Source organism: Podospora pseudocomata (assembly GCF_035222375.1).
Source record: "Podospora pseudocomata strain CBS 415.72m chromosome 1 map unlocalized CBS415.72m_1, whole genome shotgun sequence".
NCBI lineage: Eukaryota > Fungi > Ascomycota > Sordariomycetes > Sordariales > Podosporaceae > Podospora > Podospora pseudocomata.
This window is the reverse complement of record NW_026946363.1, coordinates 4,821,935-4,848,076: the sequence shown is the minus strand read 5'-3', so window position 1 is coordinate 4,848,076 and position 26,142 is coordinate 4,821,935. Positions and strand designations below refer to the sequence as shown.

Below are 26,142 nucleotides of genomic sequence, written 5' to 3'. Positions count from 1 at the left end.
CCTATCGTTATGCTGCTATTAAACAAACCGCTTTCCTCAAATCACCTCTGCTCCATCCTCCCCTCCCCCAAACCCAACCAAAACCCACACCTCTCCCTCTCTTCCTGTTCTAAAACCTCCATCCTCGTCCCCTCCGTCTCAAACAGCAATCTCCTCCCTGTGGTCTCATTCCCCCCAACCCACCCCTCCCACTCTGGCTCGGTTCCCAACCTCCCCCTATTCGGATCAAAATACTTGACAAACCCAAAATAATACCCCCTCACCCTTTCGATCAGTTCCTTGTTATACGTCCTGTAACTCCCCGTCCGATCCCAAGAATTGAGACTTCCCGGTCCCCAAATCGCCCCCGCATCCCACAGGTGGGGAACCCCCAGCCCGTCGCGGGTGTTTTCGTCGTCGTGGACGTTGTACCGGTATGCCCATAGGGAGGAAGTGTTGTCAACAGAGAGGTAATTCAGGACGTTTGTCTGGGGGCAGATGAATGTGCTTTCTCCATAGGCGGTTGCCAAGACTCCGTAGAAGGGTGGTCGGTTAGGGGGGTTGAAATAGGGGGTTGTGTTGAAATTGGGAGGGGTGTAGCGCGACAAAACGGAGGTGGTATCTGTGGCAGTGAGGAGAGGGTAGTTGTTGGAGAAGAAGGTGGTGAACTGCTGGGGGGTGGTGATGTTGGGGGTGAAGACTGTCCCTTCTACATCACAGGCATTAACATGTTAGTAGATAGTAGACCGGAGAGTCAGGGGGGGTAAAAACATACCATTCGATGCCGTCCCCATCATAATCGGCACCTTCACATTCTTCCCTTGCTTAAACAACTTGTACGGAAAATCCTGAATCAACTCCCCATCTACACAAGGCGTCCAGTAGAAAACGGGCAACGGCGGATCAGCCTTCCCAGGAAAAGGCTGAGCATGATTCGCCACCTCCTGCAACACCTTCACGTCCGTGTTTCTCAAACAATCCATCTCCCCCTCCGTCGAGTTCCCCCCTTTACAACCAGTCTGATTCAACACCCTCTCAAACTGCCACCCCAGTTCCCCAACAAACGGCTGAGCGGGAAAGAATATCGACTCGAGTATCGCCCCGTGAAACAACCCGTCATCTCTTCCCCCATTGGCAATAAGATGCATAGCCACCGATCCAGCCCCCGCAGACGCACCGTGCATAACAACATGCTCAGGATCACCTCCAAACTATCTTTCACATCAGCCTTCCCCCCTTTTCAGTGATATCTCACAAACTCACCTGCACTATCTCCCTCTGCACCCACCCCAACAACCCCCTCTGATCCCTCAACCCAACATTCAACTCCATCTCTCCATCCCCTCCCCCCCCAGCCAAAAAACCCCAGATCCCAACTCTGTAATTAAAATTCACCACCACAACCCCGTACCCGCTCCTCTCAACAACCTCACTCCCATTCCAGTTGTAATTCGACAAAGCATTATACCCCCCTCCCTGAACAAAAACCCACACCGGCAACCTGCTCTCACTCGTTGCATTCGCCGGAGCCCAAATATTGGCATAAAGACAGTCTTCCGACTGCCCCGGAGTCGGGTATGCCACCCCCGCCCCAAGACAGATGGGTTTGAACTCGGTGGCTGGTATTGGGCCTGATCCTGACGAGGAAGGAAGAGGAGGGGAGGGGGACCGCCAGCGGAAGGGTCCAATTGGGGGCTGGGCGTAGGGCAGGCCGAGGAACTGGTTGACGGAGTTTGGGAGGGTGAGGCCGGAGAAGGCGGCGTAGGTAAGGTTTGCTATGGGGGGTGGTGACAACGCTGAGGTGGTCTGGGATAACAAAGAGAAAATTATCAGTAACGTCGCGAAAATCATAATGACTGAGTATACCGCAGACTGGTATAACCACAGATGTTGAAAATGACAAGGGATGGGCATAAAACAGTTGTTTATACCACCACGACCACCACCACCACGACCATGTACCTCAACAGATCCGGATATAAGTCAAAATAACAGCAACTCTCTGACCAAGCTGCTCCGATTTTTTTCACCCACCCTCTTTTTCTTCTGTCAACACTCACCCCCACCCACCAACCAACCACTCCTGCTGACTACCCCGAGCATATGCACACACATACATACATACATGCACAGCATACACTGCCTAGGCAACGCGAGTAACAAAACCACATGTGTTTCATCTCAACTGCAGTAAAAAAGACGTCATTAAACCCACTCACCTCACTTGGTCCTACACCAAAAACGCCCCACAGAAACCCCCATACTGCCACTTGCAGGGCAATGACCAGAGCCGTGATGATCGCCAGCTTGGTGGGATGGGTCATAAACCATTCTCTTCTGACCGGCAACAACTCGTGGCGGTAGTCGTGGGTCTTGTGCGCGGTGACAAGTAAACTCGGCTGCGGTGTTGGGTGGTGGTGGTACGGCCGAGGGGAGGAGGAGCAGCTAGAGGGCGGTTCACATGGTTCCTGTTTTTTGTTGGTGGTCGTTGTGCGTGATTCTGGTCGGTTGGTTATAGGTTGAGGTGTGATTTCTGTGGGTGTCGATTCTTTCTCTGGAGGTACGGTGGAAGACTTTATGCCTGGTGATGGTGGTGGTGGGGGTGCTGGCTCGACGGATGGGGAAGGAGCCATCGCGAACAACAGATCCTCGGTGGCCGTGAAGGAGCAACTCTGTCACGGCTTGTTATCTACGGGATTTTCCTGTTGTTTGGGAGGGTTGAACATACTCACGTGCCCGAGAGCAAGTCGTTTGCCTTTCTTCAGACGGGTGATACAGAGTCGTGAAATTCATCGTTTGGTCACCTGCCCCGAGCCTTGCTCTCAGGTTGGAAAGCGGAGAGCACGGAGCCTTCATTGCTTCTGGCTGTGATAGGCGGTGTGGTCACGCTGCTGCAAACACCCGGTGTTGAACATGAAAATCATCAGTTGCCCAAAGAAAATACATGAATTGTTATCAGGATTAATACATTTTAGAAAACTGAACTGCCGTGCCTCACCCTCTCTCCGCCATCCTCGTCACGTTACACAACCACGTGAGCTCAACTCGAAACGCGTTCCTCGCACACTAGCTCCCACCCCCCAATCACCAAACCAAAAAAAAAACAAATGTCTATAAACCTCGCAAAATCCTCAAAAGGAAAAACTACTTCAAAATATTCATCTCCCCCCTTCTGCCGGCCGCAAACACATCCTTATACCTCTCCCACATCTTCTCCAATTCCCCCACATACTCGCTATGCAGCCTGTTCACCTCCTCATTCTCAATCTCCCCCTCCCTCTTCTGCGCCACCATGATCGGCCTCCCCACCACAATATTCAGTCTCCTCCTGTACGGCATCAGTCCAACATCATAGTTGAAAATCCCCCTCCCGTGCAGAAACGGCAACGTAAACTTCAACGTCCTCAGCACCCACATCTGGGCTTTGTGCAACCAAGGGTGCGTCTTCGGACTAAGCTGATCATACAAATCATTCTCCCCAAACGCCAGCACCGGCACCAGATCAGCTCCCGTCCTAATGGCCATCTTGACAAACCCCTTCCTGTCCGCCAGCACCAGATTCATCACCCCCGGCTGCGCCTCGAGCGACTCCCTAGCTCCCCCAACCACAATCGTCACCGCCCTGCCCATCCCCTCGTTGTTCGGCCCGCCCTTGGTCAGGATGTTGGTTATCGACTCTTTGGAGACAGACTGGAGCCCAAAAGCGAGGATATAATCCCTGTAGAGCGGGATCCTAAAGTTGGAATCCAGCGTCAACAGTGAATTGGTGATGCCCGGAAACTTCTCCGAAAACCCCAGTGCCTCGGTGGCAAAAGCAGCAAACGCTCCGTGGGAGATGATGCCATGGGGGTGATACCCAAAAATGTACTTCCTCGTCGGGGGCAAGTCGTGTGTCTTGTGCAACTTGGCAGGGAAGTATTCCCCAAACAGCTTCCAAACCGGCAGCCTTCGCCAGCGCTCAGAACGCATCCGCAACCTCCCGTCGGTGGCGTTTTTGGACAGCGACATGTGCAGCAGGTAAGGGATAATCAGCGGCCAAAATATCGGGATGGCGCACAGGAAAAAGAAAAACGACACCGTCGACGCGATGCTAAGGCAGTGGATGATAACCGCTACGGTCTGCATCCGGCGTCGATAAGGAATATTCCACGGCGCGAACCGGATCCCGGCAGCTCGATAGGCCTGAATTCGGTCCAGTCGGCGGTCCTCCCGTTCGTCGTCATCGTAAAGCGGTGGGTAGTCGTTGTCTTTGGCTTTGAAAGCGGAACTCTTCTGCTGCTTCCGTTGGGTGAGAGTAGCTGTCCCACTCCGTTCACCGTTGACAAGCCTATTTTCTTTTTCGCTTGGTCTTTCCTTTTCGTCATCCAGGCCGCCACGGACGCCATTCACACCATTGACTTGCACACCCTTGGAACTTGACGTTGCCATTGTCTTGACAGGAAGCTCATCCGCTGCCTTTTCGAAGAAATCCCCCGTCGACTCGGCCAATGCCATATTCGAGCCTATCACGGCCGCTTTCTTGGGTTGTTGTTCTTGCTGTGGTGTCTTGGAAGAAGATGACTCGATGTGACTGTCCAAGCTCTACCTCCAGTGTCAGCAACCCAACAACCTATCCCATGGCAAAGCAGTCAACTTACAGCACTACCCTTCTTCCCCTTCGACCCCTTGCTCTTCTTTGGCGTGCTCGGCACCACCACCACCTCCTTCACAACACTCGAACTCGCAGCAGCAAGCTCGTCCGCCGTAATCGTCCCCTTCAAGTTAGAAGTCCCTACATTCGCGTCAACACCCTTATTCTTCGTTGCCGTTTTCTTCCCCTTCTTCTTCGTGATAACAGGGGGCGTCCCCGTAGAACCGCTCTCGCGGTCCATGATGAATTATACAACAACAACAACAACAGTAGCCAAAAAATGAACGAAACAAAAAGAGAATAAATTCACTGCTCACCTTAACAAGAGAGAACAAAAGAAAAGGAAAGGGGGGGGGGGGATAACACCCAATCTAGGAGGTAGGTACCTATCAAACTTTCCCCCTAAACACAGACTCCGGACGCGCGATCCCTAATCCCCATATAAAAAAACCCTATTCGTGCACTGGAATTTGGGGGGGGGGGGGGAATCTGTCGGTCCCAAAGTTTAACTTTCTAACCCGCGTCGTCGAAGGTAGATAGTGGACGTGCACGATGGGAGGGAGGGCGGACGGATCGGGAGATTTGGCTTCTTATCAAGACGTGTTTACGATGTAAGTTCTCACAACTTGCAAAGTTTCGCCGAGCTGATAATAGCAAAAAACTTCGAATTATCAAACGTCGTGCTCCTTCTTTGTTTCAATGAAAATGGCAGCAAAGGTGAGAACAGCCTCATGAGATGGTTAGATGACTTGAACCCTGAGCTTACTGCCCTTCCTTCCGCCTTGCGCCGTATTACGTGCCGCTAAGAGCCGAGCCGAACCCATTCCAGGTGATGACGTCCCGGTGGGGCCGCCCCCCCCGGTGGCTGTCACCTGTCGCCAAGACTTTTCCAAAAGCCCCGCCCCCTGGCCCTGCTCAAAAGATGCAACACGTTTTTGGGCAGGCATTCACAGACGGAATTGAAGAACCAGAGGCTGTTGCTTTCTCATCACTATATAATACAATCATGGAAGGAGAAATCTCAGCCGCCCGCCCGCCCAATACATATAAAATAGACCTTTTATTGCCTCGAGGCACACTGATCTAAATAGCGCCAATGGATAACCCCCCTCTCATACAATGTCACTATATGGGCATGACCAAAGAACATAACTGTTCTCACCATTACCAAGCCCTGATGACCGAAAACTTCTGCCCTGGAAACCAGCTTCCAAATATGTGCAACAAAGATGCAAACAGAATGTAGTAGTTACAGCCCCCCGCGCTTGGCCCACAGTTCCTGGGGATGTTTGGCCGCTACCGCCCTTCTCTTCTCGCCAAACACCACTATTGTTTGTTTCTTTGGATACCCTCCCTCCATCTATCCTTCACTATCGCATGGTAGCGGTGGCCTTACCAGACTGGGTGTCAAACCCCCCCCAAATGCACAGAATAGCTGGGACCATTTGTCCACCCCCTCTCCTCCAGTGCGTGACGCATATTGATCCCAATCCGCTGCAAGGAGCCTTGAGCTCCCCCACCACTTCCTTCGGAACCTGTATAAGCCAGCTGCAAGCGTTCCTACTCTTGCACTGCTACCTCATTTGGCGCCTCAGGCTGTTGCTGCGGCTGCTGCTCCTGTAATTGCTGATGCTGTGGCTGCTCCGCTTCTTGCTGCTCTTGCCCCTGTGGTAACGGCGGTTCTTGTTGCCCTTGCAACTGTTGCCGTAACGAAGCCACCTCGGCGGACAGAGCCGCAATGTGCTGATCCTGGATATTGATCTTTTCCAACAGCGGGGCACTGGCCTTTGAAATCTCAGCGGCCACTTGGTCTTGCATTTGTTTCAGACGCTCGTCGAAATGTTGGAGCAACACCCAGTAAGGTTGTTGTTGTTCCGCCCCAAATAGGTTGCCGTCTGCAGGAGGTGCCCCTTGAGCTGCCGGTGCCGCTCCGCTAGCAGCGCGACCACGACCACGTCCCGTGGTTTGAGCTGTTGGCGCGGTGTTGCCTTTGATAGCATCTCGGTCAGCAGGGGGATACTGGGAGAGCCAGGCTTGCTTAGCTGTTGGTGACATACCGTGCGCTGGAAGAGACAGCCCCGAAGCTGCCTGATGTGTCTCGTGCGGCGATCGCTGGAGAAGACCCTGGTTGGCCTGTGCTGCTCCGGGGCTCAGGGGTTTGGGACTCTCCGTCATACCGCTCTGGGAATACATAGAAGCACCTCCAGCGCTTAAAGGCACCGAAGAGATGCTCGTGTGAGGGGTGTGGTTGTTGGGAACGGTGGGTGAAGTATTAGAACTTGTAGAACCACGGTCGACGTTGGGAGGATACAAGCCACCTGGTCGCTGTCCAACTGGGGGATATGTGTTGGAATGCGTGGCATAGCCGTCCACGCCTGGCTGTCCGGGAACGTGTTGAGCCTTGATGCTAGGCAACGAGCGTCGCCGCTCATCGTCCGCCATATCGCCGCTCGCATTGGCATCGTACAAAACACCAGACATGGCAGAGTCATCTGCACCACTGGCCTCGTAGTCTTCCTCGCCAAAGCCGGCCATGCTTGATCTTCGCCCGGCGCAGCCACCTGCTCCTTTGCTGTGTCTCGCCAGGGCATCTCCCCTAGCAAATTTCCTGTCGCACTTGGGGCAAACATGCGGCTTTTCGCCAGTATGTAGCTTCCCGTGCCGTTTAAGGTCATGGAGACGTCTGAAGCGTTGCTGGCAGTGGCTGCAGATAAACGGCTTCTCCTGACTGTGGGTGAGAAGATGACTCTTCAGATTATGATGGCGTGTAAATTCCGTTTGGCAGTACGGGCATTTATGCTTCTTGTTGCTGTTACCAGGTGACCGAGGCTCCATGTCGGAGCCCTGGGATGGTGGCATAGGCATGCTCATCCCCCTTTGGGGAGCACCAGGCGCCGGCATGTTGCCCTGTGGTGAGAGAACTCCCGGGTATGAAAGAGAATTGGCCGTCTTTTCATCCATCTGAGCATCTGGCTGCGGCGCATACATGCGTTGATCACCACGCCCGTCAATGTCCATTGCTGCAGGGCTGTGCACAACCTGTCCTTCAGCATCCTCGAGACTCGCTCCGCTTGTCCCGCTCTGGGGGCTGACATCTTGTAGCTCGCTGATTGGGTTCTCCCCCGTTGGTATAGTGGCTGAGCTCAAGGCCCTGGCCGCTGCGGCGGCAGCTGCCTCGATCTCTGAGACCCCCGTCGGTGGAGGGGCGGGCGCCGGTGCATCGTGTGACCGACTCAACGCGTTCACTACGCCCGACATGAGCTCTTCAATCGCCCTATGGTTGGGGTTGTCACTCGTCTCCAACGAGGCCAGCTGCTGATGCTGATGTTCTTCCTCTCGTCGTCGTCTCTCCTCCTCGAGGGCGGCGGCGCCGGTCAGGGTGGGTGTATGTAGCCCCATCAGGCGAGCGATTTTGGATGGGGAGAGATCACCCGAGTGGGCAGACTCTGGCGATGTCGGGGTAGTCTCGCGAGTGCGCTTCAGCGACCTCTGGGCTGTGAGCGCCGTCGCGGGCGCGCGAGGAGCTTGAGCTTCTGTCGCGGTGGGTCCTCGATTCGAGGCCATAAGGATCGCGATGTGGCTTTGCCGTTGGGGAATTCGAGGATATAGGTGGTACCCAGAGTTACAAATTTTTATTTTGGGGGCTCCCGAGTATAATGCCGTCGCAATCAGGATGTCACCGGCAGACGAGACGCATTGCCCGAGGCAAGTGGTTGCTGTTGTTGTGGACGGTGATAATGGGAATGCTCGAGGCTGTCGAGGTGTGGCTGGGGAAGCTGGGAATCGTGGCGAGAGCTTCGGGGTTCGAGGACCGAGGGATGCAAGGCCGCCAGAGGTTTCGTTGGATACTGCTATTGGGGAGTGAAGAGAATTACTGGTATTACAAGTCTGCGGTGGTTTGACTACAATTGAGGCTTGGAGCGTACGTTTCTTGCTTTGAACAGACGCTATGGTGGTGTCTCTGGAATCCGGTGTGACTTGGATGACTTGGGGAAAGTGAATGAGCCTCAAAAGTCCAAGCAAGGTGTTGAAAGAAGGCTGAGGCGATGGGGACCTTGAGGAAGAAAAATGGGCGCTGTGGCCCCCCGGACCTGTGGGGTCACTGCCAGCTGTGAAGCGCGTGTGCGACGTTCGGGAAAAGCCCGAACGTCTGTTAAGGAGTACAAGAGAGGGTCCAAGCTCTGAGTGAGGGCAACCACGTCGTTGAGAGGCTGGAGATCGGCCGCTTAAACCGTTTTGGGGTCTATCAAGCCACCAACCTCATCATTTGTTTACGTTGAATGAGTTGTCTCACTCCTTCCCGTTCTTCTCATTCTCAGCGTACCTGACATGTTTGGATGGGACGAGGTGATGTAGGCACTGTAGGGTTACCAGCAGGCCGAGTCTGCAGAAAACCCCAGAAAGCTGGCGTCACACAGTCCAGTTCCAGCAGCGTGTGTTGCCCGGCGTGGGAAAGGAAGACACGGGCTGCATGTCAGTTTGCGGCGCAGAGGAGACCTGAATGGGACGGCGGCCACCAACAACGGGGCTGGCACTTCTGTGATGCCTGTGTTGAGGCGCAATCATCGACACTTTCGGCGTCTTGGCAGATCGACTGCACGCCACGACAACGGATCAGGTCCTCTCCGGCCCAATCTGTCCTACAGCAAAATAGCAGAGTCGGCAGCCTACGATGAGGGTAGAAAACCATCGCTGTCGACATACATCAGACTCAGTGTAGGGGCTTTTGAGGCAGGCTGCCGTGAGAGAAAAGTACCAGCACAATCACTGCGCAACACGAAGGATTGATAGGTGGCTGTGCTGACTTGATGATGATGGACTCGATGAAGGCGTTTATGCCAGCTGGCTAGTCAGCAAGCAGCAGGCTGACTACCAGGTACTCCTTAACAGAAGTGGCGCAACCGCCCACACCCCTCTCGATGCCGCTGCATTTCTTCAGCCGTAAAGGGACCTCAGCAGCGCCACATCATCCGTAACCAATCTTTTCAATGACGAATGACGACTTTTGATGATACTGTACATCGCCCAGGTGGCCCTCTGTAGCAGGTGGCTCTTGTTATCATCTTAAGTCTCCGTGATTGCAGCTGTATCAACCTCACAAGAAACCCTCAGAAAGGGAGAGACTCGGGGAGTTGATGGTCCCTGCATGAAAGATCTTCGCCATCCGAGCATCATCACCCAGCGGTATCCAGGTTGTCACATCCAAGGTCTTCCTAATTCGGAAGAAATAACATCCCAAGTCTTTCTTTCTTCCGACACAGAACTTCAGACCCGGGTTTCGAGGGCATGAACGTCTCGTGCCATCCCGAGGCTGGAAGGCCCTTGTGTAAAATGATCGTCATAGGAGTGACGTCGAGGGGACAATGCGTCGATTTCATAGTTTGACGAATAAGAGCTCGCGACTGATTACTGGTTGCCTCTCTTCTATGGGTTTCCAGCTGCTTACATGCATGTCAACACAGTCTTGTAGCGTTATTGGTTAAAAAACTAAGAGTTGTCTATGGTTTGCAAAAGCTGAAGAAATCGTATGAGGCTCTTTCTTTACGATTGGTGGGATAGTGGTGCCGCTCACCAACATTCGCAGTTATGTCATATGCGAAGGACGCTGCTGGAGGCCTTCTACCTACGATGAACCTCTCGTACTCTGATCTCAGGTTTTTAGAGTCTTGTTTGCTATCAATACCCGTGACTTGTGATTGTAATGAATCACCTATCGACCAGCTGACCCACAAGTCGCAGGTAGTGATAGCAAACAAGACTCAACAAACCTGAAAGCACCCATAATTCACGTGTCTACCGATGAATAAAATGTGAAGAAATGGGCTTCTGCTGAAGCACCTTATACCACTCTGCTCTCCTGAAGCGGTAGCCCATAATAATGTAGATTGTTCCATACTTTTTACCGAAAACACCATGCTGGACAGGAAAAACGCTCTCCAGTGTGCCATCCACCGAAGCATAGTATAGCCCTTTAGAGATGGTGAAGTGTACTTGAATGCCACATGATGAAGCAGAATTCATGAATCGACTATGCCTAAGCTGATGACAGTACAGAGAAGGTAAACTCCGCCGCAAGGGAGCCGAGAAAGAGACCAATGCTTTAGAGCGCTAATACTGTGTGGTGTGAGACAACATCGCCAGAAGTCTAGAGAGGCAATGAGGGTAATTCTCTCAACCGAACAAAAATAAACTACGTAAGCTAGGCAGACCAGACTGGCGTCAAAGGTTTCTTAAGACATAGGCTCCCAAAGGCCTACTAGATAGGTACCATGCCGAAGTTTACAGCAATATTAACTGAAGGCACGCAACATACAGCATGAGCCACTCAAGGCCAATATAGACTGGACCATTCATCTACTTGAGGGCCTCGTCAGAACGCCGCAATCAAGACATTGGCAGGATACACAGCATACTACCCCCCCACCTCTAAAGGTGCACCATCGACAACCGAACTGCCGCTGCGCCGCTTGACCGAGCCGTCACAAGTCGGCGTCAGTAAAGCCATGCCGGATCCCCGTTAACAAGCCTTTTTTGGCAGACAACGTGGCAGCAGTTCCCAGGTCAGCGGTTGATGTCGTGCCTGTGAAACTTGACGTCTTTCGGCTATGTGCGAGTGGGATAGGTGAGTGTGTGTCTTGCTCAAACAGACACAGCATATCCTGATCTGGATCTGTGCTCAGATGCCTGATAACACGACGGCAGGTTGTGTTTCTTCGACATTGCGAAGTGTAGCCAATACGCAGTGGCTGACGTGTAAGTCGATTTGTTGGCATAGCTCGACTGAACACCAAAGACGAGTGATGATAGCCCGCGGGCTACGAAAACAAACACTTCACTTGGCCGGCCTTGTTTGTCAGCCATTCAGGAAAAATATTGTTGTTTCGGGTCGTGAGCGGAGGTCATCGAGGCGGCAAGAAGCGAAAGGATCAACGGATCTCAACAACCTGGCCGAGTTCTAGCCAGGTGTGGACTCTCGCAACACGAGTGATCGTCAAGTTTCCGGGGACGCCAATAAAGAACTGCCGGCGTGGACCGACCGCGCCTCAGAACCCCAGAGACGATGAAGTCCGGGAGGATGGTAAACACCACCGTTGCGGTGCATGTCGTTTCGACCGTTGCGACCAACGAGCTCGTCGTTTTGTCTATTCCTGTCGTGCTTTGTCGAGTCAGCAGTGTCGGCACGGCATAAAGTCGGGTGGCTGCTTTTTTCCCCCAAGATTTGCAGAAAGGTTGCGGATTGGCTGTTGATGTTCCTAATCGGGTTTAGTCAGGTACTATCTGAGAGTTATCGATGCCGGCGGCCGATGGAACGATGCGAGGCACGTTGTACAGATGGACTCGACTCGACAGGACACGACAATGCAATTTACTATATCATCTCATCAACACGCCTTTGCCATGCGTTGACAAAAAAATAAATTGGAATTCGAATGGAACTCGAAACGAGGACAATCCTCTCTACTCCCGCGCAAAAGAGGACGCCCAGGCGTCACCGCTCATTCCCAAGACCTAAATGCCGGAACCTATCCGGAGGGCCAACAGTCTGGGCCCTGGAAAATCGGGGAGAAACTCCTCACGAAAGGAGCTTGATTCGTCGCGAGCTTGGCAGCTTTCCATCTGGCAGTCTTGGCTCTCGTGAGATTTCGCGGCACTGTTGTTGGCAAGGCTTGTCGAATCTCTCCGCGATCGAATTAGTCAACGACCGCTTGAACGGTTGCGATGTTGTTGAAGCTGTCGTGAGGTATGGTTGGATGGGTTGTTTCAGACAGAGTTCTCCCTCGACGCGCTGACGTCCTGTGCCAGTGGGCATCTGGCTCTGCCGTCACAGCGACGATGGTACCTGCAGTAGCCGCCCACTCCCAAATTTGGGCAATCTCGCCAAGGAAGGGGATCCCCACCGTCAAGGTCAACGCCCAGTGCTTGGCGGCCATCCAAGCTCAGGCACCCCGGTTGACGCTCATTTCCTCCTCATTTTCCCCCTTGGACTCAGTCTGGCCATCCGCCGCTCGCCCTGACCGCTCCACCGCCCGAGACCCCATTTCTCCTTCTTCAGTTCACCACTCCCTTGAACTGTTGCACACTCGTTTTCCACTCTTGTCACCGCACACTCTCTTTGCGCGACAAGTCTTCCAGCCAACAGAGAGTTTTCGGCTCTCTACCACATTCCTTTGGAACCTTGCGATTGTACTGTACTGTACCTGTAGCATCCGATCAAAACAAAACAACAGGTTAGTTTCCCACGTTCCCGAAGACCCGATCTCCAGCCCCGCCGCTCTCGTCTACGTTGGCCGTTGTTTCGAGCCCCGATCTCCGAACCCAGATGTTGGCCATCCACACGATCCCGGTACTGTAAACAGAATAATGGAGACATCATTTGCGATGAGCGGAGGCTCAGGCTCAGGCGGAGGCGGAGGCTGTCAATCTTTCTTGACCAGGCGCGCCAGGACAGGCCAGTGGTTAATCTTGAACAGAAACATTCCAGACACTTGCGACGGAAAAATAGTCACGACGACAAAGCTATACGCTCAAGACACACTATCAAGATGAAGGGACTTTTCAAAACTGCCGTCGCCGCGGCGGTTGTTGCCGGCGTTGTCGCTCAGCCCCATAACCACGGTCACGCCCACCTCCACCGTCATGCCCGCAAGCACAACCAGTCGCCCGTTGAACTTGAGAAGCGCACCGACAAAACCGTCATCATCACCGAGGTTGTTGAGGGCCCCACCGTTGTCAAGTACGTTCTTGACGGCCAGGTCATCCCCGAGGAGAAGGCTCAGGAGGGTATCGCCGCCGGCCAGTTCGCTGTTATTGGGTCGTCGAAGCCTTCCTTCAGCGCCCCTCCTCCTTCCGTCACCACCTCGATCGTTCTTCCCGAGCATGGTGGTCAGTTCTTCGAGAAGACCACCAGCGCCAAGCCTGAACCCACCACAACTTCGGAAGCTCCCAAGGTCAAGGCTACCGAGGAGCCGGAACCCGAGAAGGAGGAGGAAGAGGAGGAGGAGGAGGAGCCCGAGGTTCCCAAGGGAACCGGTCTGGACGCCGAATTTCCCAGCGGCAAGATTCGTTGCAGTGAGGTTCCTACCGACTATGGTGCTGTCAAGATTCCCTGGTCTACCACTCGCGGCTGGACCACTTTGGCCAGCTTTGGCGACTGGGTCAAGGGCAAGGCCGTTGACAACATTGACCAGCCTGTTGATGGCACCTGCGGGCCCAAGATGATGTGCTCTTATGCCTGCCCTCCCGGTTACCAGAAGACCCAGTGGCCCGAGGAGCAGGGTGCCACCGGCCAGTCTGTCGGTGGCCTGTGGTGCAATGCGGATGGTTTCTTGGAGCTCACCCGCCCCTCCGTCAAGACTCTTTGCGAGGCTGGCGCCGGTGGTGTCTTTGTCCGCAACGAGCTCGATGACAACGCTGCTGTTTGCCGTACAGACTATCCTGGCAACGAGAACATGATCATCCCCGTTGATACTCAGCCCGGCGGAACCTATCCTTTGACCAACCCCGACTCCAGGACCTACTACAAGTGGCAAGGCAAGCCCACCACGGCTCAATACTACGTCAACAACGCCGGTGTCCCCGTTCAGGAGGCCTGCAAGTGGAAGAGTGAGAAGTACCCCGATTCTGCCGGCAATTGGTCCCCCACCAACATCGGTGTCGGCAAGAGCTTGACGGGCGAGACCTTCCTTTCCGTCTTCCCCAACCTGCCTACCAGCCACGCCATTCTCAACTTTGACATCAAGGTCGAGGGTGACATCTCTGGTACCTGCTGGCTCAAGGCCGGCACTTACTCTCAGGACAAGGGCTGCACCGTATGTATCATTCTGCTAATGTTGATAAAAATGAAAAAGGCTAACGTGATGAAACAGGTCGGTCTCAAGCCTGGCGGCACTGCGTACATTGTTTTCAAGAAGCCCGGCAGCTTCCAGGTCTAATACACGTTAGAAATGTAGGGGACGAGGCGAAAGTGGCGGATTTGGAATCGCATATTACGGTTTAAATGTGTATACTTGTCATTTCACATGGGGTCGAATGGGTTATTGTTGCTTCAATTACCTCGAAACAGGTTCGGGTATAGGAAAATCACTGTCGCCACAGGGGCAAGCAGCTCGAGGGTGGATTTTTGCTTCCCGGTCAGGTGTTGGCCTCTGTCGATGGCTTACTTTCCGTGTACTTGTTAGGGACTTTTATATCGTGCGCTTTCGGCGTTATATGGAACTCGAAGATTGTCAGATGTTGTGGGTCTTTGGTAAGGTGGGTGGGGGTGACATATTCTGTCTGTCTGTCTGTCTGTCGACACTGTTGTTTCCTTTGTGTATAGATCTCCTTAGGTTTGTAACTAATCGTTATTTCTTTTATCTCGATGTCTACTCTGAAGTCACGTTCATAATCGTGGAGCTCCCGAACCACTCAGGTGCTGGATAAGATAAGGGGTAAGGTACGCCCGTTTAGGTGGCAAACAGGCGCAAGCTCCAAGTACCGCGCGGCCCGAAACCCCAACTGTGGCGCAGGCAGGCAGCGTGAACTGCTATTGGTGAGCCTTCGTCTCAGCTTGTGACGGACGGTTTGCTGCAGCTGCAATTGCACGCAGAGAAGAAGACAGCTTGGACTTGAGCCTAGAATAGACGAGCAGATTCATCAGCCTTGCCGTGATTATCTCCTTTTCCCACAATTTCCTCCTAGCAACGAAGATAACATCAGTAGCAGCAACCGAGGAGGAGGACGAGGCTTGGCACTAACGTAACCTACCAATATCTTATCGTCGTCCAACGCCCAAGAGCCGAGCTTGGCTGCCCGCTGCTGCAACTGCACACGCATTCGGCACTTTTGTACGCTGCCTGTTCGTCTGCGCATTGCGAGCCAACATCAGTCAGCCTTCTCCTTCCGTGCCTTCAGCTTTGATACACTCTCGATCGATTCCCTCGTCGATGAACGACCGGTTCGATAACGACGCACCATGAGGGCTTGGAGAGCTTTGCAGGCCACGGCCTTGCTGGCCTCAGCTTTATGGGCGACACCCCTCGCTGCTGCGAAGGATCACCCAACCTTCCACTCCAAAGAGTTCGAAAATATACCCATGAATATCAACTACTTTGCCGACTCGGATGTAGTGCTGTTCCAGGATATCGATGATGGCAATGTCTATCTCTCCAACGACGCCGGCGCAAAGTGGGAGCGCGTGGACGCTGTGCCCGAAGGCAAGGCCGTGCTCCTGACCATGCACGAGTTCGATTCGAAGCGCGCCTATATCCTTACAGAGGGCTCCAAGCATTACCGAACGACGGATCGCGGCAAGAATTGGGAAAAGTTTGACTCGGGCGTCGACCTGAGCATCTTTCGACCCGATATGCTGGCTTTCCACGCCGACGACCCTGATCGTATAATTTTCAATGGCATGAGATGCCATGGCTTTCAGTGCCAGGAGGTTACAACTTATACCACCGATGGATTCAAGACCAAGGGAAAGGCCTTGCGGGACGATACGGATGGCTGCTGGTGGGCCAAGGGCTCAGAACTATTCACGACAGGAGAAGATGACCTCGATAAAGACCGTGTTATTTGCATCGTCAGGGACAAAGTCTCGCCTTTGAAGCAGGACCAGCGCCTCAAGATCTCGGACAACTTCTTCAAAGGGACCGAGGAAGCCAAGAATATTCAAGAGTTCGAACCGAACTTGGATACTGACAAGGCTATCCAGGGTGTTGTGAGCATTGCGATCGTGAAGAAGTGGATCTTGGTCGCAACTACCTCGCTCAACACTGACGAGATGGCGCTTTTTGTCACTGATGACACCAAGAAATGGAGCCGTGCTGCCTTCCCCGCGGCCCACGACAGCCACGACCACCGTCTTGCGCAAAACGCATACACCGTGTTGGAGAGCACCAATTACAGCATTCAGGTTGATGTACGGACATCGAACCAGGGTAATCCGATGGGTGTTATGTACAGCAGCAACTCCAAGGGTAACCACTTCACTGAAAACGCCGAGCATACCAACCGCAACAAGCATGGCCATGTCGACTTTGAAAAGATCGCTGGCATTCAGGGCGTCTATCTCGTCAACAAGGTCAAAAACTGGGAAGAGGTTGAAAAGAAGGCCGGCGCTGACAAGGAGATCTACTCGGAAATCACTTTCGATGATGGGCGCACATTTGAGAAGATCACGGCTGATGGTAAGCGCATTCATCTCCACTCTGTAACGGATCTTAGCAACATCGGCCGCGTCTTCTCCAGCGCTGCCCCTGGCATTGTCATGGGTGTTGGCAACACTGGCGACGAGCTGAAGAGCTACTGGGATAAGGGCAACCTGTACGTCTCGGACGACGCCGGCAAAACATGGACCAAGGCTTTGGACGGGCCTCACAAATACGAGTTTGGTGACCAGGGTTCTATCTTGGTTGCTGTCAAGGACTCCAAGGAAGAGGACATCTCTGAGATCAGCTACTCTTTGGACCACGGCCAAAAATGGAAAACTGAATCTCTCCCGGATGATCTTAAGATCAGACCGTACATCCTTACCACCTCTCAGGATTCAACCAGCTTGAAATTCCTCCTCATTGGCAAGACGAAGAAGTCTCCGGAATGGCGCGTTATTTCTATCGACTTTGAGGGCCTTCACGAGGATACCTGCAAGGAGGATGACATGGAGGTGTGGTCTGCTCGTGTCGATAAGGACGGCAAGCCGACCTGCCTGATGGGCCACACTCAGAGCTTCCATCGCCGCAAGAAGGATGCTAAGTGCTTCCTGAAGCAGGAGTTCAAGCATGCTGTCGCCGAGACTAAGGACTGTGACTGCACGGAGCAAGACTATGAGTGTGACTTCAACTTCGAGAGGGATGAGGATGGCGAGTGTGTCAAGAAGGGCAAGGTACTTGCACCTGAAGGAGCCTGCAAGGACAAGAAGCCAGATGATACCTTCAAGGGCACCTCGGGATACCGCAAGATTCCTGGTAACACTTGCAAGGATACCGACAAGATGAAGGACAAGTACAAGGATAAGGAGTGGAAGTGTAAGGACGCCATAGGCGGCAATGGTGGTCCCACTCATGAGCTCACCGGCAAGGTCGAACAGACAAAACATGTCATGGAAGGAAAGAAGTGGGACGGTTTTGAGAAGCACTATCTTGAGCGTGGTGATTCTAGCACTGGGACGGACGAGACGGTTATCATGCGCCCCCTTAACAAGGCTGGCCCGATTCTGGTCTCGTTCAACCATGGCAAAGACTGGAAAACGCCCGAAAAGTTGGAGGATGAGGAGATTACAGCCATCATTCCCCATCAGTACTTCAAGGATGCCGTTTTCTTCCTTACCTCTGGCAAGAAGGTATTCGTGACCATGGATCGCTGCAAGACGTTCCAGGCGTTCGATGCCCCTACTAAGCCAGATAATGACATGTTCCCTCTCGCTTTCCATCCAGATCACAAAGACTGGCTGATCTGGATGGGCAAGAAGTGTGATGATGGCGAGTGTTACGGGGTTGCACATGCCACTGAGGATCCCTTCGACTACTGGCGGACAATTGGAAAACAGGTTCGCCGTTGTGAGTTCACCGGGTCTTCTGCCTACAAGTTCGAGGGCCGCAAGGAGAACCAGATTCTTTGTCTCAAGCATGAAAAGGAAGATAAGGCCAAGCCTTTGGTGCTTGCGTCATCGAACGACTGGTTCAAGAACGAAGAGGTCTACGGCAAAAACGTGAAGGATTTTGCGACCATGGCCGAGTTCATCGTCGTGGCTGCCGAAGATACCGAGAAGAAGACATTGCAAGCCAGCGCCAGTCTGGACGGCAAGAACTACGCCAACGCCCATTTCCCCCATGGTTTTAAGGTTACCCACCAGCACGCCTATACCGTTCTCGACAGTTCTACACATGCCGTCAACCTGTTTGTTGCCACCAGCATGGAGGAAGGCCGGCAATACGGCACCATCATCAAGAGCAACTCTAACGGCACATCCTACGTGGTTAGCGTTCGCAACGTCAACTGTGACGAGTCATACTACGTTGACTTTGAAAAGATGCTCGGTCTGGAAGGCGTTGCGGTTGTCAACGTAGTCGCCAATTTAGACGACAAGAAGGGGACCAAGAAGCTCCGAACACAAATCACACACAACGACGGTGCCCAGTGGGCATATCTCCGCGCTCCCGTGGGAGACAACCTGGAGCCCAAGCTCCCCTGCCACGATGAGCAAGGCAGCAAGGACTGCGCCCTCCATATCCACGGGTACACCGAGCGCCGCGACCACGGCAAGACTCACTCCTCCCAAGGCGCCGTCGGAATCATGTTCGGCTGGGGTAACACGGGCGACTCCCTCGGCCCCCTCAAAGAAGCAGACACCTACATGACCACCGACGCGGGCAAAACCTGGAAGCGCGTCATGAAGGGCACCTGGACGTGGGCCATTGGCGACCAAGGCGGGATTCTCATCCTCGCACAGACTACCGCCTCCGCCTCGAGGAAACAGTCAAACAAGCTCTTCTACTCCTTCGACCGAGGCAACACTTGGAAGGAGCACGAGTTCTCCGAAAAGGAGGTCGAACTATGGGACGTCACCACCGTCCGCTCAGGCGGCTCTCACTCCTTCCTCCTCTGGGGCAAGGACGAAGACGACAAAGCCTTCACCATGAAGCTCAACTTCAAGGGTTTCGCCAACAAGGACTGCCAATTCGACAAGGACCACCCCGAGAACGGGGACTACGAGCTCTGGTCACCAGAACACCCGGCGCAAAACGGCGAGTGCTTGTTTGGGCACAAGAGCAAGTATCTAAGGAAGAAGATTGCAAAGGACGGGGATGTGCAATGCTGGAACACGATGAAGATGTCACCCTTGTACGGAAAAGAGGATTGCGAATGCCAAAGGGAGGATTTCGAATGGTTTGTCCCCTTCCCCTTCTGTTTCTGTTCAACACCAAAAAAACTAACCTTTTTTGTCAAAAAGTGATTACAACTTTGAAATGGACCCCTTCGAACAGTGCTCACTCGTCAACGGGCTCTCTCCCATGACAAGAGAGCAGTGGTGCTCTGAACACCCCGACGCGATCGAATTCTTCCCACCGTCGGGGTACAGACGGATCCCCCTCACGACGTGCAAGGGCGGCAAGACGATGGACGAGCAGTCGGAGCCGGTGGCTTGCCCTCAAAAGGAGGAGGAGTACGAAAAGAAGCACCGCCGCTCGGGGTGGAGCATCTTCTTTGCGGTTGTCATTCCTGTCGTGATTGCTGCCGGGGCGGGGTGGTATGTCTGGAGGAACTGGAACGGCAAGTTTGGGCAGATTAGGCTGGGGGAGAACGGGACGAGCACCCATGTTTTTGATGAGGGACAGCCGTGGGTAAAGTACCCGATTATTGCCATTAGCGGGGTCGTTGCCGTTGTGGTGGCCATTCCGGTGGTGGCGGGCGCGGTTTGGAGGGTTGTCAAGGGGGGGATGGAGAGGGTTGGGTTGCTTGGTGGTGCGGGAGGGGGATCGAGAGGGAGGTGGAGCAGACTTGGTGGTGGTGGTGGTGGTGGTGGTGGTGGTTGGGGGAGCAGGAGGTTTACCACACGGGATAGTTTTGCGAGGGGAGCGGGGGGGTATGATATTGTGGATGGGGATGATGAGGGGGAGTTGCTTGGGGATGAGGAGAGTGATGAGGAGCAGGTTTAGGTGTTGTGTGATAAGGTGTGAAGCAATGATTTTGGACAAGAAGTCAGCTGGAATGATATGTATGGTAAACGGAGGGATGGTGACGGGAAGGATATAGCAACATTGATCAGGGATTGATTAAAAGAGGGTGGTATAGTGGTTTTGTTTTGATGACGGACCTGTTTGCTGGTGCTGTATGATACATGGAAGGGAGGAAAATGGAAAGGATAGAAAAAGAGTTTCCTTGCCCCCCCCTTTCGGTCCTTAGCTCCATGGAATGTTACGAAATGATATGACAAACCTTTCAAATCAAACGAGAGCAAACACCCTGTTTTCATTCAACACAACCAACGCACACAAGAGGCGAAGAAATATGACCTTCAAAAACGCTTTTATTCTATGACATGCTACCGAACCCAAGCTTAGCAGTACCTGTCAGCACTTGCTTGCGTCTTTTCTACCGCAGAAAAACCCATGAAACCAACCTGCATTTTACCTTCAGGAAAAGCATACCATTCCAAGAGATGTCAATGCTCGAGTGCTACAGCACCCGTCCGCGCAAACTACGCGAAGAAAGCAGAGGACTTAACCCCTAAACGCCTAACCCGTGCGATATTGTACAGATGAAAGATGACAGATGCCTCTAGCAGCCCACGCTACTTGTGGTGACGGTGAGTGGTGCTGATCCTGGCCTGCCATTGTGTGATGAGTGCCGCAAGCCCGAGAGGCCCTTGAAAAAAATATGAAACGAGAACTCGACACTGTCAAGGCCCGTCGCGACCCAGAAAAATCGGAGGAGAGAGAAAGAAGCCCCAAGAGACAGCTAATGACCTGGTTGAGACTGTGTGCATGGCCGTGGGTAACCGACTCTGGATTGCAAACGCAGGGTTCCTATCGTGCTTCGTAGGTTTAGTAACGTTGCCAGGAGGAAGGCCGTGGTCCGTAATCAGGCGGTGTTAGTTTTGGTATATACCCCTCATGGCTGCTGTTGTGCCCAGTTGGCGATGAGATTCTCGGGTTGCGAGGCACTGATTGTGAACGGAATCCTCTTGGGGCTGAACGAGAGCGCGAACCCTACTGCTCACTCGATCTACCCCCGGTATTGCCGAACCCGTTCATATTCCAGCCAGCATACTTAGGCACAGGCGGGATAGGAGGAAGGCCATTGCCTGGTTCCTTCTTGGCAACCGTAGGGGGTTGGGGCTGGGGGGCTGTGCTAGATTCAGGCCGCGCTGCCGCCGCCGCAGAACCTGGAGCTGGTTTAGGAACAAGGCCCTTGTCCTGGAGATATTTAACCGTCTTGACAATGGTAAGGTCCTCCTGCTCCTTGTCATTCAGCGTGAGACGTTGCTGCAAGGTCATGCGCCCGCCGTTCATCTCACGCTCTCTCAAAGCAGCCTCACGGACCGTGGCATCGTGAACAAAGCGGCACTTGCCCCGCTTTCCACAGTTACCGCCCGTCGAATAATACTTGCAGTGTTTGGTCGGGTCTGCCTTTCTAGGCGGAGGAGGGAGGTTGTGGGAATCCTGACGAGTTGACATGACTTCAGGCTTCTCGTCATCCGATTTAGAATCGGTCGAGGGAGATGAGCTCAAATGCAGATCCCTCATCTCGTCCCCTTCATCCTGCTGTTCGCGCTTCCGCTTGATGCTCGATTCGACCTTTTTCAGTTGTTTTCTAAGTTTCTCAGCCTTCTGGACGAGGTCGGATTCAGAGTCCTTGCTGGCGTCACCATTTTGAGTCTTGCCCGTTGCCTTCTTGGCGGCCTCGATCTTCGCTTTAGTAGGAAACTTGGCGCGGCGTTCAGCAATCCACGCAGCAAGCTCGGCCGAGGTTTGGGGACTGTGTAAAGTTAGCAAGGGGCCCAACTGATGGACAGGACAAGACTTACTTTGGGGCCTCGGCGCCGATCAACTCGGTCAGACGTTCTTCTTCATTCTCCAAGTCTTCCTCAGACTCATCTCCAGGTGTTAGGCCCAGTGTGTTAGTCTTGCGCTTCTTCTTTTTGCTCGCCGACGCAGCATCAGGCTTCTGATGATGGGTCGGAGGGGTCTGGGAGGCCTGTCCCTTGTTTTGGTTGCGATTGCGATGCTTGTCGCCGCCAAAGTGGGAACGGTTTTTGGAATTGTTATGAAAACCACCGCCACGATTGTGATGGCGGGGATTGTGACCAGTATGGCCGTCAAATGGCGCTGGCCCAGGCATGTATGGTGCTGGAGGAGGATATGCGGAGTACGGCGCAGCGTACGGTGCAGGAGGACCGTGAGGTCCACCGTAAGGTTGAGGTGGGTATGGTGCGCTCACTGGAGCGGGAGGTGGTTGAGAGTTGCTGTTATCAAATCCTATCCGGATGGGGGGTCCCATCATTTGCCCTTTGGGTCCACCGCGGTCGTTATAACCGCCGCGACCACCTCGCCCACCTCCACCATACGGTCCTGATGTAGGAGGTGTTTGTTGAGGATGACTGCCCCACTGTTGAGCTGGAGGACCTTGATGGGGTGCTCCTGTTGGATAACCCGGGCCGTAGGGAGGAGGGCCTGCGTGAGGGTATTGTGGTTGAGATCCGTAGGGTGCCTGTGGTTGATAAATCTGCGGAGCGTAGTTGGGGTGGTAGTTTTGAGCAGGAAGTGACCCGTGTGGTGGTTGAGAAGATGAGTGCTGAGCGTGCTGCTGTTGCTGACCATGCTCGGGGTGCCACTGTTGCTGAGGTTGCTGAGGATAGCCTGGTTGAGCGGGATGCGGTCCCGCGTAAGGACCCGGAGCCTGAGGGCCGTATTGGGGTTGCCCGTAGCCATATGCAGGTGCAGGTTGGTGAAAGCCACCGCGATCGCCGTTTCCGTGACCTCCACGCCCCCTCCCACCATGCCCTCCACGCGTCGCGCCATAAGAATTATAACCAGTCGGAGAACTGCTCGGTGGTGCTGGTTGTGGAGGAGGCGGTGGGGGTCCGTAATTATACGACATGATCGATCGAGACGTGGTTTTCGAGAATGATGCTGTAAAATAAGATGTGAGAGACGCGATATGCTGGACGACTTTCCAGGCTCCTGTTGATGACGGATTGAGGCTTCACTTGAAATCCGATAGTCGGAAAGACGCAGGCTCGGGAGAACGATGAAAAGGGTATCTCTGTGCAGTGCTGTGTCTCTACAAGGAAGAACAGAAAAGCCAACGGGGAAGAGGCAGAGGCAGAGTCAGAAAAGAGAAAACAGGCTTTGATGACGGGTAGTTTCACTGTGGGTTTGGCTCGAGAGGTGTCGGGAAAGAGGGAAAGGCGCAACAGTTGTGGACCAGCGGTGTCTAAAGAAGAAACGTCAAAGGTGGCGCTAGCGCAGGATCCAAAGGCGGTCAAGGGACTTGTGCAGGGGTTCCTGGGGCAGAATTGAGCTGCAAGTGGGCTTCCCGAAAGGTGAGTCGTCTCACCGAGGCAAGGTCAGTCAGTCACGGTCAGATGTGTGGGATGAATTTTGAGAGACTAGACTCCATATCAACAATCGCAAAAGTTTTGTAGATTTGTAGAGAAAGCGAACCACAGTGATACCCAACTATAATTCTTGCTTGATTTGCATAACCTTCTGCATTGACCATCTTGTCTTCATTCGTCGTCGCCCACCACTTCTTGAAACCCGTACAGTCAATTTCAGGAATAAACTATACATCTGGCTCACTTGCTTTGGAAGGTTAATCCCACCTTAGCCAACTCGACTTCACCACACTATTCACCCCACATCATCAAAACTCGCGATTATACTTTCATAATCAATAAACCGAATCAATATCTCGCCAAGATGTGGATTGTCGTGAGTCTCACCAATTTCCTGGTTTTATCCATATTTGGACTTCGAGGAAGATAGCGACTAACACATCTTTGATCGACTTCCCAAGACCAAAATCGCCGATCTGGTGCAGCTCAGGCCCCAAGACTTCTACAAGACCAGTCTTGAAGCCATCGAGGACAAGATCAATGAGAAATATGCCAACAAAGTCATTCCAAACATCGGCCTCTGCGTCTGCGTATGGGACATCACCGATGCCTCAGAAGGTCTGATAGGACAATACGATGGTTTTGTCAACATAAATGGTGTGGATTTCTTTCTCTTTCCAACATTATGACTCTTGATAACGTCGAGCTAACATCTACGATACAGTTGAGTTCCACATGGTGGTCTTCCGGCCACACAGGGGCGAAGTTATCCAGGCACGTATCAAGGAGCAAACTTCCCAAGGCATGCGGCGTGAGTTATACCTCTTGTTCCTCTTTGTGGCTGCATCCTCCCAGCTGACCGACTATCCACGCCAGTCTGCACGCCCTTCTTCAACGAAATTTGGATTCCCTCCACTGAACTGCCAGAAGAGACAGAGTTGTAGGTCGCTCATGAGTCCCAGAACCTGCTCGAGTCGCCCTTGTCACTAACCGCCGCCATAGTGTCGAGGCCGAAAAGGTCTGGCTTTGGAAGTCTGACGAGGAAACACAGCTGTACTATGACACCCACGAAATCGTGCGCTTCATGGTTCTCGAGGAGAGGTGGTACACCCAGCCACCAACAAAACCAAAGGAGTCCACTGATTCCGATGTGCCAACAAAAACCACCTACCAGGCCCCATATTCCATAATTGGGACAATGGCCGCCCCTGGTCTTGGCATCACCTTGTGGTGGGAGTGAAGGACAGTAGCCGACGCTGTCACCAAACCCGGTTCATCGAGAGGCGCTATCGTATGTTGCTGTCGTCACCGTAGGCCGAAAAGTCACATTTTGTGCATCCCTTATACCCTGATTCCCTTAAGAAGCCGCTGTTCGACACCGTCCAGAACCGAATGGTGTTCAATCACAGCCAGGTTCTCCGCCTCGGCCAGGAACTGCTTATTGGGGTCAACACCAGGGCCAAACATTTGTGGCGCCTGAGGGCCCATCTGGCCCATCTGCTGAGCCATTTGGCTGGCAGCTATCAGGAGGAGGAAGATTGTCAGCACAGCTTGTACTTGCATGGATAGGATCGCCAATACACCCTTGTCAATAGTTGCCAGAACAAAACATACCATTGTCATTGCCAAGCAAAAAGTTGAACACAGACTGCAAACCAAACATGCACAAAAAGTACCAACTGATACTTGACATCCACCTCGGGTCCATGTCCTTGGTTCCCACACCAGCCTGAAGCATACTCTTGAACTTGATGGTCAGGGGGAAGGGTAATTTCACTATTTTGCCATGTCAGCCCAGCCGCCTTCCTTCTTCCCGGAGCTGTCAGCCACTCACTAATAACATAACCGCTGAAAAAAGCGTTGATCCAGCTCATGATCAGCGTGTTGGGGATGATCATAGCCATCTGGTTCTTCATCATGCCCATCATCCCGTCCATCGAGCTCGGGTCTGTCATTGGGTTTGCCGGGGGCTGACCCTTTCTCTCTGGGTCTTTGAGGTATGCGCCTGATTCGTAGGCGGTGATGACGGCGTCGCGGCGGGAGTGGAAGGAGCGGGGAGAGAGGACGTGGAAGTTGGTGCGGAGGGAGATGCCGTGGAGGAGGGAACGCTGCTCGCGGGTGGAGCGGAGGTCGAGGGGTTTGGGGGCGGAGGACATGAGGACTGTGGCGTAGTGGCGGAGGATGCCGGTGAGGATCATGACTATGGTGATGGGGAAGAGGATCCAGTAGCTGTGGTGAGGGTGGTGTGGTTAGTGACATCGTTGATGGTGGTGAAAGACAGTGGTAGGGGGGGGGCATACAATAACTGGGGATCCCTATGGATCGTCTGGACTGGTACTTGCGCCATGGTTGTGGTCTCTTCACAGAGCGAGATAGTGTTGTTGTGGAATTGGGTTAAGTGTTTGGCTGGTGATGGGATCAAGACAGCAGCAATGCAATGTCGTCGTTGCGCTGGAGCTTCCCATCGAATGCCAAGATTACAGGGGTTGCT

At 53.3% G+C, this 26,142-nt stretch overlaps 8 protein-coding genes across 8 annotated transcripts; 3 read left to right on the top strand and 5 right to left on the bottom strand.

Annotated features, from left to right (window-relative positions):
- Nucleotides 1–41: 41 nt before the first annotated feature.
- QC762_116880 (uncharacterized protein) lies at nucleotides 42–2,612 on the bottom strand (the record flags this gene model as incomplete). The annotated part of the gene is made up of 4 exons (XM_062886109.1): nucleotides 42–688; nucleotides 755–1,190; nucleotides 1,243–1,785; nucleotides 2,199–2,612. 4 exons carry the CDS (start codon nucleotides 2,610–2,612, stop codon nucleotides 42–44), a joined length of 2,040 nt encoding a protein of 679 aa, XP_062749157.1.
- Nucleotides 2,613–3,123: 511 nt separating this feature from the next.
- On the bottom strand, nucleotides 3,124–4,925 carry DGA1 (diacylglycerol O-acyltransferase 1; the record flags this gene model as incomplete). The annotated part of the gene is made up of 2 exons (XM_062886108.1): nucleotides 4,617–4,925; nucleotides 3,124–4,560 (listed from the first exon to the last, which is right to left on the bottom strand). Exons 1-2 carry the CDS (start codon nucleotides 4,848–4,850, stop codon nucleotides 3,124–3,126), a joined length of 1,671 nt encoding a protein of 556 aa, XP_062749156.1. The 5' UTR covers nucleotides 4,851–4,925.
- Nucleotides 4,926–6,169: 1,244 nt separating this feature from the next.
- QC762_116860 (uncharacterized protein) lies at nucleotides 6,170–8,656 on the bottom strand (the record flags this gene model as incomplete). The annotated part of the gene is given in 2 exon segments (XM_062886107.1): nucleotides 6,170–6,651; nucleotides 6,667–8,656. 2 exon segments carry the CDS (start codon nucleotides 8,171–8,173, stop codon nucleotides 6,170–6,172), a joined length of 1,989 nt encoding a protein of 662 aa, XP_062749155.1. The 5' UTR covers nucleotides 8,174–8,656.
- A 2,651-nt stretch (nucleotides 8,657–11,307) lies between these two features.
- On the top strand, nucleotides 11,308–14,857 carry SUN4 (Sperm-associated antigen 4 protein). Its single transcript, XM_062886106.1, has 3 exons — nucleotides 11,308–12,837; nucleotides 13,081–14,418; nucleotides 14,476–14,857. The coding sequence occupies exons 2-3, from the start codon at nucleotides 13,153–13,155 to the stop codon at nucleotides 14,539–14,541; spliced, it is 1,332 nt and encodes a 443-aa protein (XP_062749154.1). The 5' UTR covers nucleotides 11,308–12,837; nucleotides 13,081–13,152; the 3' UTR covers nucleotides 14,542–14,857.
- A 331-nt stretch (nucleotides 14,858–15,188) lies between these two features.
- Nucleotides 15,189–20,247, top strand: VPS10 (vacuolar protein sorting/targeting protein PEP1; the record flags this gene model as incomplete). The annotated part of the gene is given in 3 exon segments (XM_062886105.1): nucleotides 15,189–19,477; nucleotides 19,542–20,092; nucleotides 20,105–20,247. The coding sequence occupies 3 exon segments, from the start codon at nucleotides 15,564–15,566 to the stop codon at nucleotides 20,245–20,247; spliced, it is 4,608 nt and encodes a 1,535-aa protein (XP_062749153.1). The 5' UTR covers nucleotides 15,189–15,563.
- Nucleotides 20,248–20,372: 125 nt separating this feature from the next.
- On the bottom strand, nucleotides 20,373–23,734 carry QC762_116830 (uncharacterized protein). Its single transcript, XM_062886104.1, has 3 exons — nucleotides 22,119–23,734; nucleotides 20,740–22,069; nucleotides 20,373–20,647 (listed from the first exon to the last, which is right to left on the bottom strand). The coding sequence occupies exons 1-2, from the start codon at nucleotides 23,189–23,191 to the stop codon at nucleotides 21,301–21,303; spliced, it is 1,842 nt and encodes a 613-aa protein (XP_062749152.1). The 5' UTR covers nucleotides 23,192–23,734; the 3' UTR covers nucleotides 20,373–20,647; nucleotides 20,740–21,300.
- Nucleotides 23,735–24,015: 281 nt separating this feature from the next.
- rpc25 (DNA-directed RNA polymerase III complex subunit Rpc25) lies at nucleotides 24,016–24,891 on the top strand (the record flags this gene model as incomplete). The annotated part of the gene is made up of 4 exons (XM_062886103.1): nucleotides 24,016–24,027; nucleotides 24,113–24,308; nucleotides 24,376–24,462; nucleotides 24,614–24,891. The coding sequence occupies 4 exons, from the start codon at nucleotides 24,016–24,018 to the stop codon at nucleotides 24,889–24,891; spliced, it is 573 nt and encodes a 190-aa protein (XP_062749151.1).
- Nucleotides 24,292–26,119, bottom strand: QC762_116820 (uncharacterized protein). The gene is made up of 4 exons (XM_062886102.1): nucleotides 25,952–26,119; nucleotides 25,486–25,880; nucleotides 25,266–25,427; nucleotides 24,292–25,171 (listed from the first exon to the last, which is right to left on the bottom strand). Exons 1-4 carry the CDS (start codon nucleotides 25,996–25,998, stop codon nucleotides 24,993–24,995), a joined length of 783 nt encoding a protein of 260 aa, XP_062749150.1. The 5' UTR covers nucleotides 25,999–26,119; the 3' UTR covers nucleotides 24,292–24,992.
- Between the last annotated feature and the right edge of the window lie 23 nt (nucleotides 26,120–26,142).